Here is a 26,474-nt window from a genome sequence, read left to right on the forward strand (position 1 = left end):
TAAGATCTCTGCCATGAGTATTGCACACCACTGGACTAGAGGCAGAAGTGGCTCCAATGGGTCAGGTCAAATTCCAAAAAAAGAGGAGGAAAAAGCCAGGCTGATCAGATCTAGCTTTTATTGGGGAACTTACAGAGGTCAGTGTGGAAATCTGTCAATGGGCAAACAAAGCACCAAGAATCGCCTGGGTAGAGGTTCAAACAGGGCAGTATGGGGTGTGGGTTCATATACCTAGTCCTTACATGCAGAGGAACCAGGAAAAAAAAAGTCTAATCTATGATGGATGGAATTCTTTTTGTACTGGTTAACGGGTTTCAATTGACATTACCATGAAGTCAAGTGTTCGGTAGGTTTTTTCCAGGCCAAAGCCCTGCTCACTCAGGTACTCTGGTTCTCCCCCAGAGTCTTTTGCAGCCAGGACCCATCCTGTATTGTTCAGGGCGCTCACACAGGGTAGCTGAATATTTCAAGCATGTTTACTGCGTGATATAAGGAGCCTTGGTAGTTCAATGGTTAAGCACTCAGCTGCTATACTAAAAGGTTGGTGGTTTGAACCCACCCAGAGGCTCTGCAGGAGAAAGACCTGGTAGTTTGCTCCCATAAAGACTTCAGCCAAGAAAACCCTGTGGGGCAGTTCTACTCTGTCATGTGCGGTTGCTATGAGTCGAAATTGACTCGTTATGATTGTACCACTGGAACTTGTTAATCTGGGTAGTGGCTTTAAAATGTGTCCACAAAATCTTTGACACTTTTTTCTTCAACAAGTGCAGCCTAACTCCCTTGTCCTCGAATATGGCTCAGACTTAGTTACTTGATTATAATGAATACAAGGTAGCCGAAGTGATGCTCTGAGAATTTCAAAGCTAGGTCGTCAGAAGGATAGCTTCCATCTGATGGTCTCTTGTATTGCTCACTCTGGGGAAAGCCAGCTGCCATGTTAGGAGGGCACTCAAGCAGCCTGGAGAGAGGCCTACATGGGCAGAAACTGAGGCCTCCCACCAACAACCAGTACCAACTTGCCAGTCATAAGAGTGATCCACCTTGGACGCATGTCTTCCAGGCCTAGTCATAACCTTGGGTTGACTGCAACCGTAGCCAAAATCTTAACTGAAACCTGAGGAGAGACTCCAAGCCAAAAGTGTGCAACTAAACCACTGCCAAATTTTTAATCCACAGGAACTGGAGGATAATAAATGCTTTATGGTTGTTGCCACTAACTTTTGGGGGAACAATTTCTTTTATAGCAATAGATAACTAATATAGCATGTGAGAAAAATGTCAGGATGAATGTAAACGATTATGGTAGAAAACCTTTCAAATTTCCTCTAGCTTACCACGCATGTTGGAAAAAGCAAAACTAAATAAATAACTCCTCACAGATTTCCAATGTTTATATTGCTACAGGATTAAATCCAAATTCCCAATATTGAAAAACCTACACAGTTGGACCTCATGAAACTTGATCTCCTTCTACCCTCCAGCACAAACACTCTACTGTATCCATACTAGTCTACCTACATTCAGGCAGTTCCTCCTGAGCATTGCTGCTTCCAAGATTTTGACCATGCCTTTTCTCTACCTTGAAGGTCACCTACTTTTTTTTTTTGTATATTTATCATTTTCTTTATGAGTTTCATTTAACCAAAAAAACTAAACCCAGTGCTGTTGAGTTGATTGCAACTCATAACAACCCTGTGGGACAGAATAGAACTGCCCCATATGGTTTCCAAAGCTGTTCATCTTTATGGAAGCAGACTGCCACATCTTTTTCCTACAGAGTGGCTAGTGGGTTTGAACCACGGACTTTTTGGTTGCACCTAAGCACTTTAACCACTGTGCCACCAGGGCTCCTTAAGCTTAATTTAAGTCCTGGGGTAATTTTTAATTACTCTAATTCTATCGGTCTCTCCATTTTAAATATCCAATAGTTTTCTTTGCCAATGTTGAGTATTTAATACTTACTTCCCTAAGTACATATAGCTATTAATTAATCAATAAATATGTGCATACCTATGATGTGCAAAGCACTGTGCCAAGAGCTATATGTGACTTTTTAATAGAGCAAAAAGTTAAGTAATACATCAAAAAGTTATAACTTTATTATATTTAACTCTTTTTAACTTTTTTGACCTATTATGGTATATAAACTTTTAAGTGTGTGTTTCTTCATCTCACAATTGTAGATTGTAAGCAGTTTGAGGACAGGAAACCATTTCATACTCCCAACCCTGAGCACATCCTTGTAGAATATGAATCTACGAAAGTATCTTTTCGTCATCCCCATACAGGGCAGCAATTTCAAAGTAATGAAAAGATTTTGACGTTTTCTCATTCTCCTTATATTTAGCAAATAGGACATCATGTTTGGTAAAGTAGCAGGTCAGTGAAAGCAAATGAATCCCTCAATAAGATGGACTGTCATAGTAGCCAGAACCATGGACTCAAACACAACAACCCAATAACCATGAAGATGGTGCAGAACTGGGCAACATTCCATTCTCTTATGCCCAAGATCGCCAAGAGTCAAAGCCAACATGATGGCAACCAACAACAACAACAGAAACACAGTGATAGCAAATTAGAGTGTGAAGCTCTTACATTTAAGTGGCAGTGGGTTCCCCTGGTCGTGTAACTTAACCATGAAATCATCCTGGAGAAAGATCTGTGTATAAAGATTCAGGACACTATGTACACATACTTCCTTAGTCACCAGTCTGTCAATCCTCTCTGAGAGGAGGCTTTCTCCTTTTCTCAACTGTCCTGAAAATGTTGTCTTCAACGTAAGACATGAAAAATAGTGCAAAACTTCTGACATGGCGTGGTTCGCAGTCAAAGACTCAGTGCTACAACGAAGTAGACAACACTGGTAATCATCTAAATGCTGCAAGGTGACTCGGGTGAAAGCAAGTTCTTCCCTGGAATTATCAGAAGAATTAAACTCATTCTCTGGTTCCCTCTAACAGCTGTGAACTAGTTAAAACTGCAACTGGTCTAAAATAAGAAAAGGTAATTGAAAACAAAGAAAAAGGTAGCCTTTCGAACTTTAAGTTGTGCAAGAATGACCTCTGGAGTACTTGGCAATCAAAGCTGTCTGGTCCTCAACATCTCCCTCCTCACCGCTATGACCACAATCATCTTCTCCATCTCTACCACCTCCACCTCCACCCCCACCTGTACTTCCACCACTACCAAATTCCAATTCAAAACGCCTATGCTAAGGCCTGGGAATCTGTATCTGTGTTTCCAACAGGCATATTGAGATGACTTTGATGAAGGTAGAGAAGTGCAATTCAATTATTTGTAAAACACAAAGAAAGAGGACAAAGAGAAGAATATTGGTAACTTCATGTGATTCCTTAATTTTATTTTTCTTTAGTTGACTGTATTTCCACTGCTCAAATTTGTCTTAATTGTTAATATGAAATTGAATGGATATGGCTGGCTTTGCTTTGAAAGCCTCCATACTACAAAAAGGAATTACGTTCTTTAAAGAAACCTGGGTAAGAACGTGGGTTTTGGTGAAGTGAGGGATTGAAGTAAAAGATGTAAAGAAACCTGTGGAAATAGCTAGTTGGAACAAAGAAGCCTAACAGACGTGTCAGCTCCATAGCATCTCCAAAGCAATGAAGAGATCATGAAAAGGGAAATTTGAGTGGGAGTTTTAAAACCAGAATCCCATGCCCGATCCAGTCTCTAGCTACTACTCCTCTAAACCACCTTCTACACCGCCGCAGGAGCTATCTTTCTAAACCATCGTCTGATCCCAATGGTCCCATTCTGATTGCATGTATGTGTGAGTGTGAGTGTGTGTTTGGGGAGGGTACTTGCACGGAAAAAGACGTCTAAGATTTACACTGAAATGCTAACAGCAGTTAACATTAGAGGACAATATTTTGTAGGGCTTCCACTTTTTACAAGATGCATACTTAAATTTTAGTATTTAATTTTTTTTTAATAATGAACATGTATTTCTACAGTCAAAAATAATATAAACATTTTAAAATAAAATTAATTTGGTAAAAATTTCACTGGCCTCCCATCACCTTCACAATAAAGTCCAATAATTTTGTCCAAGTAGGCTCATCTCCCACCCCTCTCAACAGGCACCCTCCTCTTTCAGATAAAACAGACTCTAAATTCCTGGCACGGCTAACTCTTTCATGCCTGGTATCACTCATATTGGCCACTCTCTTTAAGGAAGGAAAAGACACTGACTGGCCAGCTGACAAAATCCTCTTCATTCTTTAAGACTCATGCTGAGACAAAAGACTGTCTCGTGAAGCCTTCCTGATAGCCCAAATGGTGCTATGTAAGCCTTATTGGATCCTGAGGCAAAAGAATAATCAGTAATACTGGTCCTGCCTTTCTTTAAAATTTTGATATTTTGTGCATCACAGACTTTTGCAATAATTTTGATTTTTTTAAATATTGCTTGGCAATAAGATCAATGTCGATAGCTGAACTTTTTGGCACCCACTTAAATTTTGTGTTGCTACACTTTCCTTACCATTGTCCCAGCCCTGACCCCAGGCAAAGTTGATGGCGCCATCTTCTTTGTGGCTTCTGTTTCTTGGACCTACCTCCACTGTGAGATTTATCACACTGCATTATAGATTCTGATACATGTATTTCTCTCCTATAAACATAGTACCAAAACCCCAAACCAAACCCATTGTTGCTGAGTCAATTCTGACTAATAGCAACCCTATAGGACAGGGTAGAATTGCCCCATAGGGTTTCCAAGGAGCAGCTGGTAGGTTTAAACTGCCAACCTTTTGGTTAGCAGCCAAGTTCTCCACCACTGTGCCACGGTTCCATAAATATAGCAGGTGCCTTTAAATATGTGATGATGGCATGAATAAAAGTTGAGAAACCTGGCTCAAACCTCTAAAAATTTCTGAGATTCAGTTTCCTCATCTGTCAAATAAGGATGAGGTGCTAAATCATACTCAATGATTGATGCTATAGCCACTAAAAAAATTAATATAAAACAATATCTAACATTGATATATTTCCTACTATGTGCCAGCCACTTTTCTAAGTATTTAACAAGTATTAACTTGTTTAATTTTCACAACAGCTCTATGAGGTTGGTACATTATTACAACCAATGTACAGATGTGGGAACTCAGGTTTGGAGCATCTAACAGACTTGTCCAGGGAGTTTGTGTTTGAACCCAGGGAGTCTGGATCTTGGATCTATCCTTTTAACCCTATATTGCCCCTCACAATAACAATGTTATATATAAGTGTTTAAATATACAATCAAAACAAATAAAGGGTTTATTATTTTAATGGGAAAACAGTAGAGATATTCTAATTCTAAGCCAGAGAATATTGTGTGCTGTGGCATTTCTTCCATGAAGTCTGCTTCACAGTAAAAATAAACTGTTTTACTTATCAAGGACAAAGGATACAATAGGACTTAATCAAAGAGAATGAGAAAACTTAAATAGTGAAAGTAGCATTAAATGACTAAGGTTTGTCAGGTCAGGTTGCATGATACTTAGAAGAAGGTTTAATAAAACAGTCACTCAGAGAGCCACACAGTCAGCCAACCATGTAGCTATACCCTCACCTCTGAGCCTGTGTCTGAGTTCTGTGCTCCCTGGTAAGTCAAGGTGAATCGGCTGAAATTACTCTGTTGATACCAGCTTTTAATTTCAAAATGACACTGAAAACAGCTGATATTGGCAACCTCAGCAAGTAATGTTACTACACTTATGAGCACGTTATGAATAGCCAACTGTTTATGTTATCGATGTGGGTATTCGGGCACCCTATCTGAGATTAACAGGAGCCACTCTGCTCCTTATGAAGGGAGGGAAAGGAAAGAAGTAAAAAAAGAGAAGATACATGGCTCCCATAGCCAACTTTGGTGAGGCAGGCACCTCTTGGAAGTTTGCAAGGCATATCACCTAAAGTGATGATGCAGAAAGGGCAAGGGAGGGCAAGAAAAACCCACCATGCAATCAGCAATTATCCTTTGCTCTTTATGTTTACCCTTATTAAATTGAGTTTTATTGTACCTCAAGGTACTTCTGGTTCTCTGAAGTAACTCTGTGTACTGAACCTAAGAGGGCAGTAGGTGAGAAATCCTTTTGTCATGTTACCTGGTATTAGGATGTGCCCATCTGCACTGCATGAGAGAACAGCAGAACTGCAAGCTAGGAGCTGGGGGAGATGGGCAGCCCCACCAGCAGAAGCTGTGGCCATCCCTAGGTAACCACCTTCACGTTCCCTGTCCTTCTCCTTGTTTCAGATAGCTCTGTGCAGAATTCTAGAGCAAACAAAATCACAGTCTAACCCCAATCTCAGTTTCTATGAGTTTCACAGAATTTATTTCCATGTTGCCATATAAAGGGTCAGTAATGTTTCCTAAAAAGTCATTAATTGCTGACTTGCTAGAGGAAGAGGTAAATGATTGGGCTTTGGCTCTGAAATCCAACAGCTGTTCCAGCAATTTCTGGAACCTCTTAAACAAGAAGCAAACTGTAAATCTCTCCCACACAAAAATCTTTCATGTGCATTCAGGAGAACTCTTAGGCATTCATATTGGAAATTCCCAGGTGGGTTGTACTGGAGAATTTGTGTTTCTTTTCCCAACATGAGTACTGTAGACATTTTTGGTAGTACAGTCCAATTTACCTGGATCTGAGAAGTGAAAATCAAACCAAAAACAAGCTAATTCCTTGCCTTTTGCTTATCTCAGACTCACATTGTTTTTTTTTTTTCTTTTTTAAATTCACCTTTGGGTCAATTCTGCAATCTAATCATCCGTATCAACACCCCAAACTGTATCAAATTATAGCCAATACTTTATGTTCTTAGACTGTTTCCATGTTGGGAATCATGTGTATCTGATATGAATATGTTGTTATGATGTGATTTTTGCTGTGAATGTATTTCCAGTCTAAAGAGTGGGTCAAGATTAAAGAATAAAGCGCTCAAAGACCACTATAAGCCAATACATCAACAACAGAGAAATAAAGAAGAGATAATTGGAGTTTGAGTGATCAGGAAACACTGAAGGGGGAACCTTGAATATGGAGGCTAGATTTTTAACAAGCATTTAGAATGAGATGTGGAGTCCCTGGGTGGTGGAAAAAATTAGGCAAAAAATTAGAGGTTGATGTCCACCCAGAGGCACTTTGGAAGAAAGGCCTGGTGATCTACTTCTGAAAAACCAGCCACTTAAAACCCTATGGAGCGCAGTTCTACTCTGACACACATGGAGTTGCCATGAGTCATAGCTAACTAAACAGCAACCAGCACTGGTAGGATAAGCCATGAGTCTGTGAATCTAAGTGGTACTAAGCACGGGATGTGTGGACATTCAGACACTGCACAGGCATCCTACTGAAGAACAGAAAGAACAAGAACGATATTAATTCTAATTATGAAGCTCTTAAAAGTCAGGCAAAGAGGAATTGAAATTTGATAGGCCTAAGGAGTATTTATGGGGGTTAACCTGATGATAATACGTGGGAAGTTTTCCAAGAAATCTAGGCACAAGGCAAGAAGATCTGGAAACAGGGGGTGTCGGGAAGGATAGAAAAGAACGGGTAACTCCCGGACACATTTCACAATATGAAGCCTGACTTGGAGGCTAGTGATTATAGGAGGTGAAGAAAAGGGAGGAGTCAAAAATGATTCAGATGTTTCTAACGTGAGAGATAGAACTAGTGTTGCTGGCATTCATGAGAATGGAGAAATTAGATGAAGCAATCCCTGCCAGAAAGATAAATGATGATGAGTTCTGAGCTTCCCAGAACAAAAACCCACATTAACTGTGAGCTAATCAAGATAGAAAAGGTAATTATTTACTCTGGGTCCCTCCACTCTTACCACTAAATCAAAGACGTGCTGGAGAGCACAGCACGTCTTGAAATCCTGCTCTCTTTCACTTGTCTTCACTTCCATAGAAACACACCCCAGGAAAAGTCAGCAGCAAGAGTGCCTCTGGTTTTCATGCCCTCACCAGTGAGATACCTCATAGGCCCTTTCAACATGAGGCTACAAAATGGTTTTCTGTTAACAACCCAGGTACTATAGGTTGAACGACATGCATGGATCCCACAAACCACCAATTAATAATCTTAATCTCCAGTCTCACATTTGTCAAGAGCTGCTGGCAAACAGAAAAACCAATTGAACTCACTTTTACAGCTGTGTTCAATCTATGATGTCACTATTAGATGGTGTAAGGAAGAAAAAGAAGTTGTTGTAAACTAACATGAAGCAGAAATTAGGATTGCCATTGTTGACACCACGACCTGGCATAGAACCACTCCATCTGCAGGTAAAAACTATCTGGTTAAAATTCAACTTCCAGCTGATAGCACCCACGTTAACATTGATAAATTACTTAATACTTCTGTGCCTCAGCTTCATCTGAAAATAAGAATAATCATATTATGTAGTTTAAAGAGATGAGTATTGACTAAGTATTAACATATGCCATCTGAGAAGCTGGATATATATGAAGAAGAATGTGGCATCAGAATTGGAGGAAGACTCATTAACAACCTGCATTATGCAGATGACACAACCTTGCTTGCTGTGAAAATTAAGAGGACTTGAAGCACTTACTAATGAAGATCAAAGACCACAGCCTTCTGTATGGATTGCACCTCAACATAAAAAACAAAAATCCTCACAACTGAACCAATAAGCAACATCATGATAAACAGAGAAAATATTAAAGTAGTCAAGGATTTCAATCAACACCCATGGAAGCAGCAGTCAAGAAATCAAAGAACATACTGCCCTGGGCAAATCTGCTTCAAAAGACCTCTTTAAAGTGTTAGAAAGCAAAGATGGCACCTTGAGGACTAAGGTGCGTCTGACCCCCAGTCACGGTATTTTCAATCATTTCACATGCAAGCCAAAGCTGGACAATGAATAAGGAGGACTGAAAAAGAATTGGTGCCTTTGAATTATGGCTTTGGCAAAGAATATTGAATATATCATGGACTGCCAGAAGAACGAATAAATCTGTCTTGGAAGGAGTACAGCCAGAGTGCTCCTTAGAAGCGAGGATGGTGAGACCTCCTCTCACGTAATTTGGACATGTTATCAGGAAGGACCAGTCCCTGAAGAAAGACATCATTCTTGGTAAAGTCGAGGGTGAGCGAAAAAGAGGAAGACCCTCAATGAGATGGATTGACACAGTGGCTGCAATAGCGGGCTCAAACATAGCAAGGGTTGTAAGGACGGCTCAGGACCAGGAAGTGTTTGTTCTGTCGCACATGGAGTCTCTAGGAGTCAGAACCAACTGGGTGGCACTTAACAACAACAGCATATGCAAGTCACTTAACACAATATCTGATTCATAGTAAAGGGTTTAATAAATGTTCACTCCTATTATTATTTTTATTGCATCCCTGAAGACAAAAGGAATGCTTTGGAGATCAAAAGATGTGCAAAGAATGCAGGGTTACTTTGCATTTACCAAAGCTCTTGAGTCACATATGGATGGGTGGTATTCAAAAGAAAACAACAAAAAAAAATACAAACCAGTTGCCATTGAGTCGATTCCAGCTCATGGTGACCCCGTGTATGTCAGGGCAAAAATATGCTCCATAGAGTTTTTAATGGCTGTAACTTTTGGAAATAAATTATCAGGCCTTTCTTTCAGGGTAGCTCTGGGTTGATCCAAATCTCCAAACTTTTAGTTAGTAGCTGAGCACTCAACCGTTTGCACCACCCAGGGACCCTGGTATTAAGGATAACCCTATGATAACACAAATTTGATTACGATTTTCTTAGCAGTTGGCTCCTGCGCTCCACTCAGCTACTGTTCAAATGTGGGACGATGGGCTGGATTTCTTGTCCTCTGAAGAGGCAGACGTATTAGAATTTGACAGCCTCAAGATATTTGTGTTTAGTATAGTCGTATTTTTTATGGTGTAATTTCCATTATCTGTACCATTGTGCTTTTAGTGATATTTTCAACCACCTGAAAAATAATTGTTTTTCATTGCCTTCACAAAAATGTGACTGTGTTTTACAGACTGAATTTTTGGGAGTATTTTTCTCATTATGGCGCTGTTTACTATTCCTGAAAGTTAGCCACTTCCCTGGAGGTGGGGAACTGTTCGTCTACATTTTCCTGGGTACGTAGGTGTTAAAAGGAGACAAAATGAACGTGCTGCACATTATAGCGGGGCTTAGTTTAGTCTAAATGTGTTTTGGGGTTTTGTTTTGTTCACTTTTGCTCCTAAGCATGGTATTTCAGCTTTAAAATTTGTCTCTTGACTGCATATGGAGATTACCAGCGCCTCAGCCCACTTCTTCCCTCCATGAACGAGAAGCATCAGGGCCAACCTGCCAGGCTTAGAAAGCTTTCTTTCCTTTGGATTTTTAATTTGTGGAGGCTGTTACCTAAGCATTTGTGGCAAAACAAAAGGAAACGATTGGAGGCAGATGATGCCAAAAACAATCATTTTGCTCTGGACTGGAGCCCACTGTGGCAGGACTGCAGCAGTTTCTTTTTTCACCAACAGTCCAGACTTTTCCAGACGCCCATCAATCAGACAACTACTGAGAGAGTCCTTTGAGTTGCTAATTATATTTGTTCTGAATGATTTATGAAATCCTGCCTGGCTATTCCAGGAGCAGAATGAGCCCATGGGATTCCAACTCCTGCTCTCACCATAGCTGAGTTTCAGCGACGGATATAGTCTAGAGTTTCATCTTCATTTCTCTATTGCCCAGCAAGCACTGACTGAAGGAGTCACAGCAGCCCAGGCAGGGTTTCAACTCTCGTAAGCAGGACTGGATTCCTATGATGCTACAACCATAGTAACTAATCCAGAACTAGTTGAACAGAGGTAACAATCTACACTGAATACTAATATTTAGGATAACTCTGGTTTTTGGATTTCATGGTTAAGACAGAAAGAAAGGTGTTCATATTCCTAGTTTCTAACTCTTTAGTCTATCTCACCAAGCCTAAGTAATGAAAAATTAGTACTGACTGCTATGCTGTAAGAAATGTTAAGTTCATGAGCTTGAAAGTAGGTTCTGAGGCCAGGCAGCCTGGGTTCAAATCCTGGCACCACATATTAACTGCAACCTTGGTCAAGTTATTCAATTTCTCTGTGCACTGATTTCCTCGCCAAGTGCCTGGCACACAGTATCACATCAAAAATATTTCTTCTTTTTTTTCTTCTTATTACTATTTGCCAATTTTAATCTTTCAGTATAATAGATAAGTGTAAGAAAAAAAATAAAAGAATAAAAAGACCTAAAATCAAAGCTGTCATTTCAAAGCAATTTCCTCTCCACCATAAACCCAAACCAACCCGCTGCCATCGAGTAGATTCTGACTCATAGCGACCCTATAGGGTTTCCGAGGCTGTAAATCTCTTTGGAAGCTGGCTGCTACATCTTTCTCCCACAGAGCCACCGGTGGTTTCGAACTGCTGACCTTTTGGTTAGCAATCGATCACCGTAACCACTGCATCACCAGGGCTCCTTTCTACCATGAAAGGGGGGGGAAAGAAGCAACTGCTTCTATAGTAATCTTAGATTCTCTAAATTACAGAACAGCACCTCCAATTATAAAATTATATTATATACTCCACTGACTACAGGATGAGTTACACTTCTGGACATAATTTGCATGTGGCTCTTATTTATTCGAATAAAAGTTGCCAGACCTAGAAGAATCTGTATGTGCAATACAAACTTTCATGGACAAAGAACAAGGAAACATGGATTCCAACACCTGCTCTCCCCTACCCCACATACTTGACTTTTGGCAAATTACAATCTCCCTGGTTCCAATTTCATCACCTGTAAAATGAGAAGGTCCGTTCCAGTTTTAATTAAAAAACAAACTAAATAAGCTATTTTTAGACTGATTCTTATAAGGTCTAAGAGACCAGCAAATACACGTTCAACGTTAGAGCTATCCTAAAATTTTGATCTCCTGCCTTCAAACATAAATTGCCTCACAGCTAACTATTATTAGAATAAAATAATTGGTTCACAGTAAATAATGGTTCAAGGAGCCCTAGTGGCGCAGTGGTTAAAGTGCTCATCTGCCAACCAAAAGGTCTGCAGTTTGAACCCGCCAGCTGCTCTGCGAGAGAAAGATGTGGCAGTCTGTTTTCATAAAGATTTACAGCCTTGGAAATCATATGGGGCAGGTCTACTCTGTTCCATAGGGTTGCTATGAGTTGGAATTGACTCGAAGGCAATGGTTTTTTTTTTTTTTTTTTGTAAAAAATGGTTGTTCATCTTCTTTTGGGCATTGTGTTTTAGAGTCTTTTAGATTTAAGTCTGTGAGACAGCTGCCATGTTGTTTCCCATTTTTTCTTTCTAATTTAGTGAAATTATAAGTGTTCTCTGTGATTTTCTCCATGAATCTCTAAATGCTATCAGGTAGCACTAATTTGTCTAGAGACTTTATATCCCTCTCTTGGAAGTTTATAAGATAAATTGTGCATAACTGAAAAATCCTTAAAGAGAAGAAATTGGTGAAATTTCTAAAGAGAAGTTGTTAAAGTAAACTATGGAAGTCCTGTCACTATCTTTGGCAAATTGATAATTAGCATAGCTTCTTCAGTGGTATTTCAAAGAATGTTTGTTCCATTTATGTGCTGAATGCATTACTTCTGAAATCCATTCTACTTAAGATATGCAAGAATACATAAATTCCAACTGTACACAATGGGGTTATAAAGACTTTATATACAAACCATATGAAGAGAACAAAATTATGTTATTTTAATAAACAACCTAATGCAATCTCATCAACAACGCTATATAATTACTTAAGCAAGAGTACTTTAGAAATGATAAGGTGTTATTCAAATGTAAGGAATTAGTTATTTTTGCTCCAAGAGCTTAAATGCTTTATCCTAATTGAGGTGATATTTTCTTTTGAACGACCCTGTTGTGTATGATTCAAGTACACACCACCCTGCCTCTCATTTGATTTCTTTGACGGAGTGATTGAAAAATACCAGGCTTATTTTAAAAAGTCATAGCTCATTATTCTGTTTACAAAAAAAAAAAAAAAATCAACATCGTATTCTTTTATATGGCAAATTACCATAATTTATCTGAAATACAATCTGAATTATAGAAATTTGATTTACAAGAAGCTCTTTAGGAGATATCTGCTTTCTGAAATAAGAAACATCTGACCCGGCTTTTCCTCCTTGACTAAGAAAACTGGCTCCAAAGGAAAGAAAACAAAAGCGCTGGCCAAGTCAACGGGGGTAAAAAGCCCATCTCCCACAGTTGTGAGAAATTTTCTTGAATCCTTTCTGCATTTTCATTCTGGATCCAAAAGAAAATAATGAACTGAGTTGGGCATTTTGCCCGTTTTATAACTTGACAACGACTAGATGTAACTGAAACAACACTAATTGGAAAACAGTCCTCTCTTAAGGTATTGGCACATTTACGCCACTCAATTATCAGACCTGCAGAGAGATTTTTATTGTAGTCTGGATTCCATCTGTTCAATTGCTCAAATATGAGCATGGTTTCTGATCTAGCTTGAGATTGCTGCTGGTTTCTGTGGTATATAATATGGTGAGATTTATGATATGAATCATAAAAAGATTTTTTTCAATGGAGATTAAAATATATTCTGGCTCCTATATGCTTCATAATTTTCTAGATAAATATTCCTGGTTCAATTTACTAGATAGTTAAAAAAAAAAAAAAAAACTTCGTGGAAAAAAAGTATTCATACAAACACTTCCAAATGAAAACGCTATTCAAAACAATAAATTTTACAATGAAACATTATAAAATGGTACCAAAATAAGTTTTAACTCAAATTCAAAAAGTTAGGGAAACAAACAGTTTTCATTAACTTACAAGTTGGTTTTGCTGTTGGAGGAAATTTGGTCCGGGTAATAGCCAAAATTATGAAGATAATCACTGGCCATAAAATCAAGACAAGTGTCCAAAGCTGTAAAATAAAGATAGTAAAAATGTTAATTATATTGCTGAAACAAAAAGCCTGACTACAAGAAGGCATATCACACTATAATATTGCTATACAATCTGGATATTTGACTACCTCTTTTTTTTTTTTTAAGTATTTTTAATAAGAATGGGTCAAGAGATCTTTAGAATGCAAGAGACCTCTAAGTGAACACAAGAATGACTTCCAGGCTTAAAACCTTGAAACGGTCATCTGAAGTTCCCTTTCTAGTCGCCTCTCAAGACTGCTCCAAGAGTGGGTTATCTTAGAAATGAAATCTGATCTTTCACTCCCTTAAATATTTTATAGTTCCCCAGTTGTCTGTTGGATAAGAACACTCTAATCAGGACATACAAAATCCAACGTAATTTCAACTTAGGCCAGGAGGGACCAGTCCCTGGAGAAGGACATCATGCTTAGTAAAGTAGAGGGTCAGTGCAAAAGAGGAAGACCCTTGATGAGTTGGATTGACACAGTGGCTGCAACAAAGGGCTCATAAATAACGATTGTGAGGATGGTGCAGGACCAGGTAGTGTTTCATTCTGTTGTACATAGGGTCCCTATGAGCCAGAATCAACTCAACAGCACCTAACAACAAACTACAACAAGCCATATCTTAGCATTTCCATCGTTGGTTTTCCACACTCGGCCATAAAAAACAATGCCTAACATTGGGTAATGGTTCAATAAATGTTGTTGAACAAATGCATGCATGAATAAATGAATGAAAACATAGTGAGTCAATGAATGTAAACAGGAACTTAAAAGTTCTGTAAAACCCTCCTGTATCTTGCATCTGCTTCTCTCATAGACCTAACACACTATCATCAACAGTTTTCTTGCCTGACTCCTCAACTAAACTGGGAACTCCTTAAAAAAAAAAAAAAAAAAAAAACCTGTTGCCTTCGAGTCGATTCTGACTCATAGTGAGCCTAAAGGACAGAGTAGAACTGCCTCATAGTTTCCAAGGAGTGCCTGGCAGATTAGAACTGCTGACTTTGTGGTTGGCAGCCATAGCTCTTAACCACTACACACACCACGAGCATTTCTGAGCTCCTTGAAGGCAATGTCTTGTTCATCCCTGTATTTCCACTGTTTGGTATAAATAGGTGCCCCCAGAATACATACTGTACTGAAATTTCTATAGAGGATTTCATTTTAAGGCAGTTCAGGTGCAGCTTCTCTCTCATGTAGACATGATTCCATTAGTAAGTCACTAACTGCTTAATATTTGCTACACCTATAAAATTGTCTCCAGAGCCATGAAAAACCCATACTCATATGGTATGTAGTTAGAGTGCTCAAGCCAGACCACATAGAACAAACCTTGCCCATAGTTAACCTTTCATTACCCAACTTTTATTTTTCTTTAAAAAAATTTTTTTGATGGCATGTGTTTTCGGTATTGTAACGCATGCTTACTAATTGAATGTGTTTAAAATTTCGGTTGGTAATATGGACTTTGAGAAATATGATCTGGCAAGACAAGCCACCAACGAAGCAAGTGGCACTTTGGCGCCGTTGATGTATGGCATGACAGTACGCCACTGAGAACTAGGTAGACAATTTATTGCAGGTGCCTTTAGGTTACCTGGGGAACCTCTGGGTTTCCAAACATGACACAGAAAAGCCAAAACAAACCCATCAGGGCTCCCTAACTATCACACGGGAAAGCCATAATTATGCTTGTAAGCCTTATCTCACAGAAATAAAGGGAAAAAAGGCAAAAGTTTACAAAGCTAATACATCCAGGGAGCATCACCTAATAGAACACTCAACCTACACGACATTGAGGCTCCAGCTCCGGTCTGCTGAGCTTTGTGCATTTCAAAAGGGACCTATTTCAACGCTAAACGCACTAGAACTGGAGTAACGCCTTAATTCTGAGATCCAGAGGCATTAAAAGTGGCTGGCATCGGTTTAAGCTGATGATAATGAAAGGATTTAATACAGTTAATCTTGAAACTATGTTTCCATCCGGTTACTCAATCAGACCCGTTCTCTTTCCTCCCCCCTTTTTAGACACAATTTGCTTCTGTCAAATCTTAAACTGTCTGCCTGGGGCTCTTCATTTCTCCAAAATAATCCAAACCTATTCAATTATTGATCCTTAAGTAACTCCTTTCCTAAATTTTCTTCTAAATCCTCTGCTGTGTGTCTAACAGCTCTGCTTTCATTGCTGGCAGGTCTATCACCAACTTCTTGGCCTTTGGGTATAAGGACAAGTTTTAAGAAAGGGAAGAAATTGACTGTGGATTTAAGGAATGCTATTTTTTTTTTTTTTTAAGGCACTGAGTTTTCTTGGAGCCGGAAAACACCCAGACAGAAAGCAGCGTTTCTCAAACATTGGTATGCCTACAGAATCACCTGGGGATCTCATAAATATGCAGATTCCAATTCAGTTGTCCGAGGTGGGGCCTGAGATTCTGCATTTCTAGCCAGGTCCCAGTTAGATGCTGCTGGTCCATGGATCACACTTTGAGTAGAGCAAACTGAGACACACTCCACCCTGCCTAACTAGCAGGATCGTTGATAGATCGTGGAATATTTTAGATGCATGCCACCCTACCAAATTAGCAGGATTGTTGATAGAGTCCTGAATATTTTTGTTGGAAAGTGCTTCGAGATTCTCTAATGTAGGTTTTCTTTACCTGGATAGAATCCAGGGCATTGTTAAACTTGTACAGAAAAAAAAAAATTACATTTTTATTTTCTCTAGCTTGTAACTGAAATTTAGCATTTCTATTTTTTTATTAGTGTGGAGCCCTGGTGGTACAGTAGTTAAGAGCTCAGCTGCTAACCAAAACGTCAGCAGTTCAAATCCATCAGCCACTCCTTAGAAACCCTATGGGGCAGTTCTAGTCTGTCATATAAGGTTGCTATGAGTTGGAATTGACTTGACTGCAACAGGTTTGATTTTTTTTTTTAATAAAGAATTAAGGTAAAAAAAAAAAATGAATGGAATTAAGGTAAAAAAAAAATGAATGCTTCTGGATATTGGTTTTATATTTGAGGTCACAGTTATTCTTTTTAAAAAGTGCTCACCTGAGCAGGCTTAGTGCCCCATCCCGTTGCCATCGAGTCAATTCCAACTCATAGCAACCCTACTGGAGAGAGTACAACTGTCCCATAGAGTTTCCCAGGCTGTATTTTTATGGAAGCAGACTGCCACATCTTTCTCCTACAGTGTGGCTAGTGGCTATGAACAGCTGATCTTTCAGTTAGTAGCTGAGCGCTTTAGCCACTGGATCACCAGGGCTCCTTTTAGCACCCTATAGCTGCTTTCATTAGCATCTCTTCATTTTCTATGCCAAACTCATGAGACTACCATGACTAAGACCAACGACAGCAACACAAATGTACATCCACATCCAAAGAAGGGACAGATGCTTTGGAATATCTGTAAGTTGTCTTTTGGATGATCAACCTAATCTGATGATTTTATGTGGATGCTTTGCTAAATTTTGAAATCCATTTTAGATATGTTTCATATGCAGACAAAATGTAATCTGTATCAGAGCAGTTTACGAAAATGTAGACTCCGTTAAAGGCAAAAATCAGAGCAAGTCCGTAAGCAAATCCACCCTCACAAGATTTCCACCCAAGATTTCAGGTCAGAGAGGTTTGGAGAACATTTCCACACAGTGCGTTTTAGAGGAATGGTAAATACAAAGCCCACTACACTGTGTCTTGGGAATGTTAAGGCTGACAAATTAATCACAAAAGCAAGAAATAAACAAAATTTAAATTTTCATAGGCAGCAGGATTGCTCTCAGCTCATTCTAACTATTATCACAAACAACCTAGAAGCAAATGCAGTGTCCAGGATCTGAATACTGAGCCATGACATCTTTTTGTTTGTTTGGAGATATGGCCTGTTATTTGATTTCACACATACAGATGTAGGGGCTACTTGAAAACTTTGGAGAAAGTAGTTTTTTAAAACTGAGTATTTTTACTAGTATTTTAAGTATCTCACTCTTGCCTTGAGACCTCGTTTGCATTCCATCCCACCTGCATGCCTCACATTTAAGAGCTTATACACACTGAAGAGTTTGCAATTGCTCAGTAGGTCTTGGCAGTTGCCTCCCTTTATTTCTCCAGGGTTTATTTTTTACTCAGATGTCTCATTCTGTTCACTTTCTTTTCCCCTTTTCTTCCTGAAAAATTGAGTCTAAAAGTCCTTAGGTAGGTAAAGGTAGGTAGGGCCCAGCAAAGTAAGCGTTCCTGCTGGGACCAGGGGAGCCGCAGGGTCCTGGTAAGGGAGGTAGAACTCTAGCTGGGTGAAGAGGACACCTGCAGTGTGGTGGGCAGGTACGCGGTGTCAGAGCCCAAGTGGGGTGAAGAGGGTATCTGTGCAGGGGGAGGGGCAGAGGCATTGGCAGGTGATTGATTTCATACAAGAGTTTAAACAAATAAGTAAACATCCTGAGAATAATAGAAGTCAAGTTTTTTGGTATCCACAGGGGGAATTATAAACTTTGAAAAGGAGGAAACAAAAATGAACTCTGCAGTGGTAGATTAGAAGTAAAGTTATGGGCATAAACTTCTAGTTTTTGAAATGTATAAACAGGCATAAAATACACACACACATATGCACACGCACATAAAAATGTATGTGTGTGGATAATTAGTACATACCTCATTTTTTACTTTCTGCTTCCACAAGTTGTTTCAGCCTCATTGTGTATCTTCCCTGCCTCAGCATTGAAATCTACCACTAGTCCAAGAAATGTTGGCTTCTTTTAATGGCCATCTGGACACTAGGTGTGCTCATTGCTATTGAGTGTCATTGCCTCCAAGCCTGGACAAAGCTGAAGAATATATGTAGAAGATAGAGAAAGAGAGGAAAAGAGACAGAGAGACAGGAGAGGAAGAGAAAGAAAGAGGTGGGAGACAATAGATAAGCTGCTCAGAGAATGTTGGAGAATGATGACGACTTGTCAGAAGGACTCAGGTACCAGCCTGAAGAGGTTCCAACTGGTCAAATCTGGGACAATTGAAGCATCAAAATGCATTATGGTAATAAGAGATTATATTTAACTAAATAAACTAGGAATCCATGAGTCCATGCAGATACAAATAAATATATAAGCAAACAAATAAATGATTTAAAGTTTAATGAGGAAAGGAAGGTGTACGGAGTCTCAAAATATCCCTCCTGCCCCCAAAAAAGGGCACAAATTGGCATCGTGGACTGCCTGATAGGATGGAATAAGAACACAGTATCACTTCTGCAGCGTTCCTGCCAAAGGTGGATAACTTGAGTCTAAGGCTAAGGAGACAGCAGATACTCTACAAAATAACTGGTCTTGACTCTGAAAAGTGTCAAGGTCATGAAGTCAAGGAAAGACTGAGAAACTATTACAAACTGAAGGATGCTAGAGACATGCAAACTAGATGCAGCATATGATTCAAAACTAAATCCTTTTGTTAATACAGGACATTATTGGAATAACTGGTAAAACTTGGATGTGTTCTGAGTATCTGATGGTGGTATTGGGTTACTTAGGAGAATGTTCTCATTTGTAGAAAATGAACACTAAAGTATTCAGGGTAGTTGGACATCACTCTCAAATGGCTCGAAAAAGTTTTTTTGTAATGTTCTTGCAGCTTTTACTCTGAAATTGTTTCAAAATAAAAAGTTTAAGAAATTGTTTTCAAAGATCTCTGAAAAGAAAGGAAGATCTCTGCATTTCTTTATGAAAATCCAGAACCAATTTAAAAAGGAAACAGAAGAGAAAGGACAAAGGGCCAGGAAAAGAGACAGAAACAAACATGCTTCATGTCCAGGAACCCTGTCCTGCTGTGTGCAGGTGGTCAGTTCTGGAGAATCACCATGACAGACACATCTCAATGACTTTGCACTTAGTGAAGTCATCGTGCGATATCACAAGTTGAAATCTTAAGCAATTCATTGAATGAATCGGATGTCATTTCACTACAAAAGTTTCATTTAGCGCTGATCTGTAGTACCATTAGCAAAACTGAATTACCTAGAAACATTTGCCTCTATCTTAGCTACTCTTTCAAACCTTTAAAAACCTCACAAATCTCCTAATTATCTGAAAAACCTGGGCTAAGTGCAGAATTTTCACTTTAGAACGTTCACGTCCCCAATACCAAGTCAGAACCCTTTTTTCCAACTCCTGCTATTCATCTGATTCTATTTGCGCCTAACATTTTTATCATTATTTCAATATCTTTTTCATTGAAAGGTAAACAAGAAAGTCAAACAGATAAATTTTAAATGAATAAGATTTCCTATTTAAAAAAAAATTTGAGGAAACCACTTTAAAACATAGTTTGGGGGCTTTATGAATAAAGCAGAGATCCCAGACCAGTAGTGGACGGGCCAGATTAGAATCATGGAGGTGTTCTCTTTACGGTACACATATTTCTTTGGCTTCTCTTGTTGTTGCTGTTAATGGAATTTCAACGCCTTTAGACACACTCCAGTTCATCATGGGGAAAAAAAAACACACACACACACACATTGCTATTGAGTCGCACCTGACCCACAGCAAGCCCATGCGTTACAAAGGAGAACTGCCCCATAGGATTTTCTAGCCTGAGTGGTGAAAGCAGTTTGTGATCAACTGTTAACCCAAACATTGGTAGTTTGAATCCACCCATGGAAGGCTCCATGGAAGAAAAGGCCTGGCAAACTCCTTCCATAAAAATTACAGCCAACAAAACCTTATGGAGCAGCTCTACCCTGTAACACGTAAGACTCCACTATTTCCTACTGTCTTGTGCCTGATCCACTTCATGCAGTTACATTTCCTGTATTGCCCCCACAAACATTTGAGTTTGTGCCCCTTGCACTAGCGTGGTTTGGAACTGACCATATCAGAAATGAATGATACTGAATTTTGGTACAATTTTCAAATTTCAGTGGGGATCTTTTGCCTAACTCTGAAAAAAAAAAGTAAATTGTTAGGATAAAGAATCTCCATTCCCCCTTATGGAATCATAGAGTTGGAGATTCATGAGGAAACTCAAAGTTAAATACACATACAGTAATCATTTCTGTAAACTTTATTCATTCATTAGTACAACCAAAATTTCTTGAGCATCTACTATCTACCAGGCACTGGGGATAGAGCAATTAAAGTTTCAGTCTTTAGAGGAAAGGAGACATTAAAATAATAATTACAACAGAAAGTAATGGATAATGCTATGACATAGGAAGTCAAGGGTATGAAAGGAAAATAAAGCAAGAGGACCTAACTGAGTCTAAGACTTGAAAGATGAAAAAGGGTCAAGCAGAAGAAAGGCATATGAGTGTTAGACAGACTGTGAGAAAGAAGTGGGAGTCTTTCAAGCAGAGGAAACATGGGGGAAGAATCACACACAGGTGGAAAAGAGTGTGGAATATTCCAGGAGGAAAAATAAGTCCAAAAGGACTGGCACATGGAGAGTTAGGGAAAACATCTCTGCCATATGTTATCCAGTCACTACTTGAATACTTCTAAAAAATTTACAAGATTTCTTCATTATTTGGTAACCCATATTATCTATTTTTGCATATGTTAAGGTGGAATCTTCCTGCCTGTGACTACTACTCATTTTTCTTAGTTTGGTCTTTTCTTCCACGTGAAAACCCTACAAGTATTTGAGAAGAGACAAATTGATACTTCCTTCAACAATTCTTTGTTAAATACAATTTCAAAATATCTTCCTCAGGATAAATTCTACTTGTCAAGTAGTCTTCTTATAAATAGTATTAGTATTGAAAATAGTATTCAAAATAATAGCTAACATTTATTGACTGTTTAGAATGTTATATGATCTCATTTAACACAATACCCTGATTCCCTCTTATACATGGGAAAATAGAATCTTAGAGAGAGCAAATATCCTCTTTTCATCAGCCACCAAGTGGTGGAGTTGGTCTTTGAACCTAGGGAGCCTGGCTTCAGCTCCTGTACAGTTAACCATTAAACTATACAGCCCAACCACTACAAAACAGAGTATTAGCTCTCTTTGATCTAAATATGATACTTTTATTAGTTCAGTCTGTAAGAGCACTGGCAGTCAATTTAAAGTCCTCATATAACCATGAATCATAACTTTTTATTACAAATTTGTAAACAAAAGTTGGCCAACCTTCTATAAATAAAATACAGGCAGTCCCCGGATTACAAACGAGATCCATTCCTGAGTGTGTCTTTAAGAATACATAGGTAAGCCGGAACAGGTACATACAGTTTTTGTTTAGCCTTACTTTTTTTTTTAGTGCAAGAAGGAAACCCTGGTGGTGTAGTGGTTAAGCGCTATGGCTGCTAACCAAGACTTTAGCAGTTCGAATCTGCCAGGCATGCCTTGGAAATTCAACGGGGCAGTTCTACTCTGTTCTATAGGGTTGCTCTGAGTCGGAATCGACTCGACGGCAGTGGGTTGGGTTTGGTTTTGGGTTAGTGCAAGAAAAGGCTCGAAGCCTTTTCAATGATTTAAACGATGCACATGCAGCAAGTGAAGGTGACTGAGATGAAGAATTTGTTGCCAGTAGGAGATGGCTCAATCATTTCAAAGTGAGGGTAAATATACATAACAATGACATAACTCAGCTATTCATAACCCAGGGACTGCCTGTAGACTGTCTCTTTCTTCCTCTTCCATTCCTTTCTTTTTGTGTTGTCTTATAAGTCAAGAGTGACTGTAGCATGATGGTCACAAGAGGATTTGAGCCCCAAAATGAGGAAATAAAAGTGGTTTAGAGTTAATTGGGCTTTCTGCTATACAAAACTGCCACCCATATAAATGACCCCTCAGCAACTGGGATCAAGCAAGTCTTCTCAAATTTGCACTTAGAGAGTATAATAAATTTTAGATATTGATAAATTTTCTATGATGTATGTGGAAACAATACATTTTTCTTTGATTTTAAGTCAATATCTTACTCTATTGCTCTCATATCTGAAACATCTTTATTCCATTTTTTTTATTGATTGATTAAATTAATGGAACCTGCATGCCTGCTATGTGCCAGGCACCATAATTAACAAGTAGATCTAAACTTTGTGAGCAATTAAAGAGAGTAAGAGAATAAATGGCTTAGATCCAGCAGAAGTAAAAGATCCTGGAACACGTGAGCACATAGCTGAGTTAATTGTGCAGGACCTAATTTGTGTTAAAGGAACCCTGGTGGCACAGCGGTTAAGCATTCAGCTGCTAACCAAAAGGTCAGCGGTCCAAACACACCAACCGCATCATGGAAGAAAGATGTGGCAGTCTGCTCCCATAAGGATTCCAGTCTTGGAAACCATGTGGGGCGGTTCTACTCTGTCCTGTAGAATTGCTAAGAGTTGGAATCGACTTGACAGCAACAAGTTTGGTTTTGGGTTTTTAATTTATGTTAAGTTGATTTAGAATTAAATTTGGGATTAGGGTTTAATACTAAGTAGTTTTAATCTAAAAATTCTCTTTAAAGCATAAACCAACCTGCTCCAACATTTTGAAGCTAAGGCTTCCTCTTTTTCTAGGCATGTGAGAGGAAGTTATAGGAGCAAGGTGGAGATGGGGGGAGGGTGTCAAACTTAATCCAAAGTATCAGAAGTTTAGCAAGTTGTGGGAAGGTCTGTGATAGAAGAGCTAGTTCTGTCATAGATTGAGGTAAAGCTTGATCCATTGGGTGTAGAATTACACTGGGAAATAAACAACTGAAGTTAAGTGGTTTTCTTGAGCTTAGGAGTCTGGAATCAGATTCCACTTCTATAGAGATTTGAGGCCACTCTTGATATGCCTGTTTAGGACCCCTCTTCTTAATGGAAGATGAACTCTTCTCTTGCACTATCTAGTCTTTCAACCTGCAGCCTCTTTGCTGTCCCAGGGCTGTTTCCCGCCATCCTTAACTAGCGTCTCATTAGGTGAACCTCTCTGTTGCTAACCACCTCCAGTGGAACGTATCCCTGTTTCTCCATTATTTTTAGAGTTAAATTACAAACCCAGCAGGGTAGCAACTGCAATTTTCTATAGTACCTAACAGTTCTGTTGGTATTTAATGTATTTTCTTAGCTTCCCTTTAGTACTCATTTTTTGCAACATAATAGAGAATTGAAATTGCCACTAGTATTTTAAATACAGTGGTCTCTAAGGCTTCCTAAGCAGCTATAGGGTCTCTTCCTTAGTGGGCTAAACTCTAAGCAGGGATCACAGAATGTTGGAAAAGAGAACTTAACTCAGAAGCAATAAAAAAGCAGCAGGAGGTAATGGAGAGAATAGGCCCATAGTTGCGAAAGTCTGATTTTGAGTCCTTAAATTTACGGTCTGGCCTTGGACAAGTCCCTTGAGCCCCCTGGAACTGTAAATTAAGGCAGTTAGATAATCCCAAATATTGTAAAATTTCGATATTTAATTTTACAAAAAAGAAAGAGGCTCCAAGAACAATTTTGAGGGAGATTATGAGTCGAAATCGACTCGACGGCACTGGGTTTTTCTGGGTACCTCAAAAATTAGGGATGGTGCCTTCTCTTTCTTGCAATAAAATTCAGCATTTGGCTTATCTCATTGTCATTTTATTTGTCAGGCTGTGTAGCTGTTTGTGGAAACTATGGTGACATAGTGGTTAAATGCTATGGCTGCTAACCAAAACGTTGGCAGTTCCAATTCACCAGGTGTTCCTTGGGAACTCTGGAATTGACTCGATGGCAACAGGTTTTGTTTTATTTTTTATAGCTGTTTGTAATCTTTTCTCACTTTCTATCCCACCATATATTTTTATAGTAAGTATATTTAATTAGTAATTCCCAATCTGACAATATTTTTACCGTATCTCTATTTGATTTCTTTGATTTTTTTTCTTGTATCTTATTTGTTTCTCCATCAAGAGATTCCTAATGTTTTCCTCTATAGACTCTCCTCACCACCTTTTGTTTTAAAAGCAAAGTGGTAGAGGTCATTGTGGTGGTGATACTGGCATTTTTTTTTTCTCCCTTACCATTCAACAAGCATTATACAGTTCTAGCAACTCACAACTTAATTTCTAGTTTCCTGGTGTAATGGATTGAATTATGTCCCTCAAAAAATGTGTATCAATTTGGCTGGGCCATGATTCCCAGTATCCTGTGATTTTCCTGTATGTTGTAAATCCTGCCTCGATGATGTCAGTGAGGGAAGATGGGTGGCAACTGTGTAAGTGAGCCAGGACTCAGTCTACAAGACTGGATTGTGTCTTGAGGCAATCTCTTGAGATATAAAAGAGAGAAGCGAGCAGAGAGACAGAGGGACCTCATACCACCAAGAAAGCAGTGCCTGAAGCAGAGCACATTCTTTGGACCCGGGGTCCCTGCACCTGAGAAACTCCTCAGCCAGGGGAAGTTTGAGGACAAAGAACTTCCTCTAGCACTGAGAGAGATAGAGAAAGCCTTCCCCTGGAGCTGACACCCTGAATTGGGACCTTTAGCCTACTTTTCTATGAGGAAATAAATTTCTCTTTGTTAAAACCACCCACTTGTGGTATTTCTGTTATAGCAGCACTAAATGACTAAAACATCTGAGTATAAGAGATATTTTAAAAGTACTATTTTGGGAGCATTCTTCGCAGGGTTATCCATAGTTTGTTATGATCCACACATTCAAATGCCTTTGCATAGTCAACAAAACACAGGTAAACATCCTTCGGTGGCATAGTGGTTAAGTGCTATGGCTGCTGAGCAAAAGGTCAGCAGTTTGAATCCACCAGTTACTCCTTGGAAGCTTTGTGGGGCAGTTCTACTCTGTCCAATACAGTCACTACGAGTCGGAATCGACTCGACGGCAGTGGGTTTGGTTTTGTTTTTTTTTTTAACATCCTTCTGGTATTCTCTGCTTTCAGTGAGGATCCATCTTACATCAGCAATGATATCCCTGCTTCCACGTCCTCTTCTGAAGCCAGCCTGAATTTCTGGCAGTTCCCTGTCGATATACTGCTGTAGCCGTTTTTGAATGTCCTTCAGCAAAATTTTGCTTATGTGTGATATTTTAATGATATTGTTCTATAATTTCCACATTCGGTTGGATCACCTTTCTTGGGAATAGGCATAAATATGGATCTCTTCCAGTCGGTTGGCCAGGAAGCTGTCTTCCATATTTCTTGGCATAGATGAGTGAGCACCTCTAGCGCTGCATCTGTTTGTTGAAACATCTCATTTGATATTCCATCAATTCCTGGAGACTTGTTTTTCACCAATGCCTTCAGAGCAGCGTGGACTTCTTCCTTCACTACCATTGGTTCCTGATCATATGCCACCTCTTGAAATGGTTGAATATCCACTAATTCTTTTTGGTATAATGAATCTGTGTATTTCTTCCATCTTCTTTTGATGCTTCCTGCATCATTTAATATTTTCCCCATGGAATCCTTCACTATTGCAACTCAAGACTTGAATTTTTTTCTTCAGTTCTTTCAGCTTGAGAAACGCCGAGCGTGTTCTCCTCTTTTGGTTTTCCATCTCCAGCTCTTTGCACATGTCATTATAATACTTTACTTTGTCTTCTTGAGTGTCCCTTTGAAATCTTCTGTTCAGTTCTTTTACTT

The 26,474-nt window shown here is 39.1% G+C and overlaps 1 protein-coding gene across 1 annotated transcript in view; it reads right to left on the bottom strand.

Moving 5' to 3' along the window:
* The window catches only part of ABCA12 (ATP binding cassette subfamily A member 12), a 189,743-nt gene that overhangs the window by 155,795 nt on the left and 7,474 nt on the right, over positions 1-26,474 (bottom strand). Inside the window, exon 2 of the mRNA XM_049888086.1 lies at positions 13,846-13,939. Coding sequence (XP_049744043.1) covers positions 13,846-13,939 — 94 coding nt within the window. The remainder of the gene's footprint in view (positions 1-13,845; positions 13,940-26,474) is intronic.

The sequence above is a fragment of the Elephas maximus genome, chromosome 6 (genome assembly GCF_024166365.1).
Source record: "Elephas maximus indicus isolate mEleMax1 chromosome 6, mEleMax1 primary haplotype, whole genome shotgun sequence".
NCBI lineage: Eukaryota > Metazoa > Chordata > Mammalia > Proboscidea > Elephantidae > Elephas > Elephas maximus.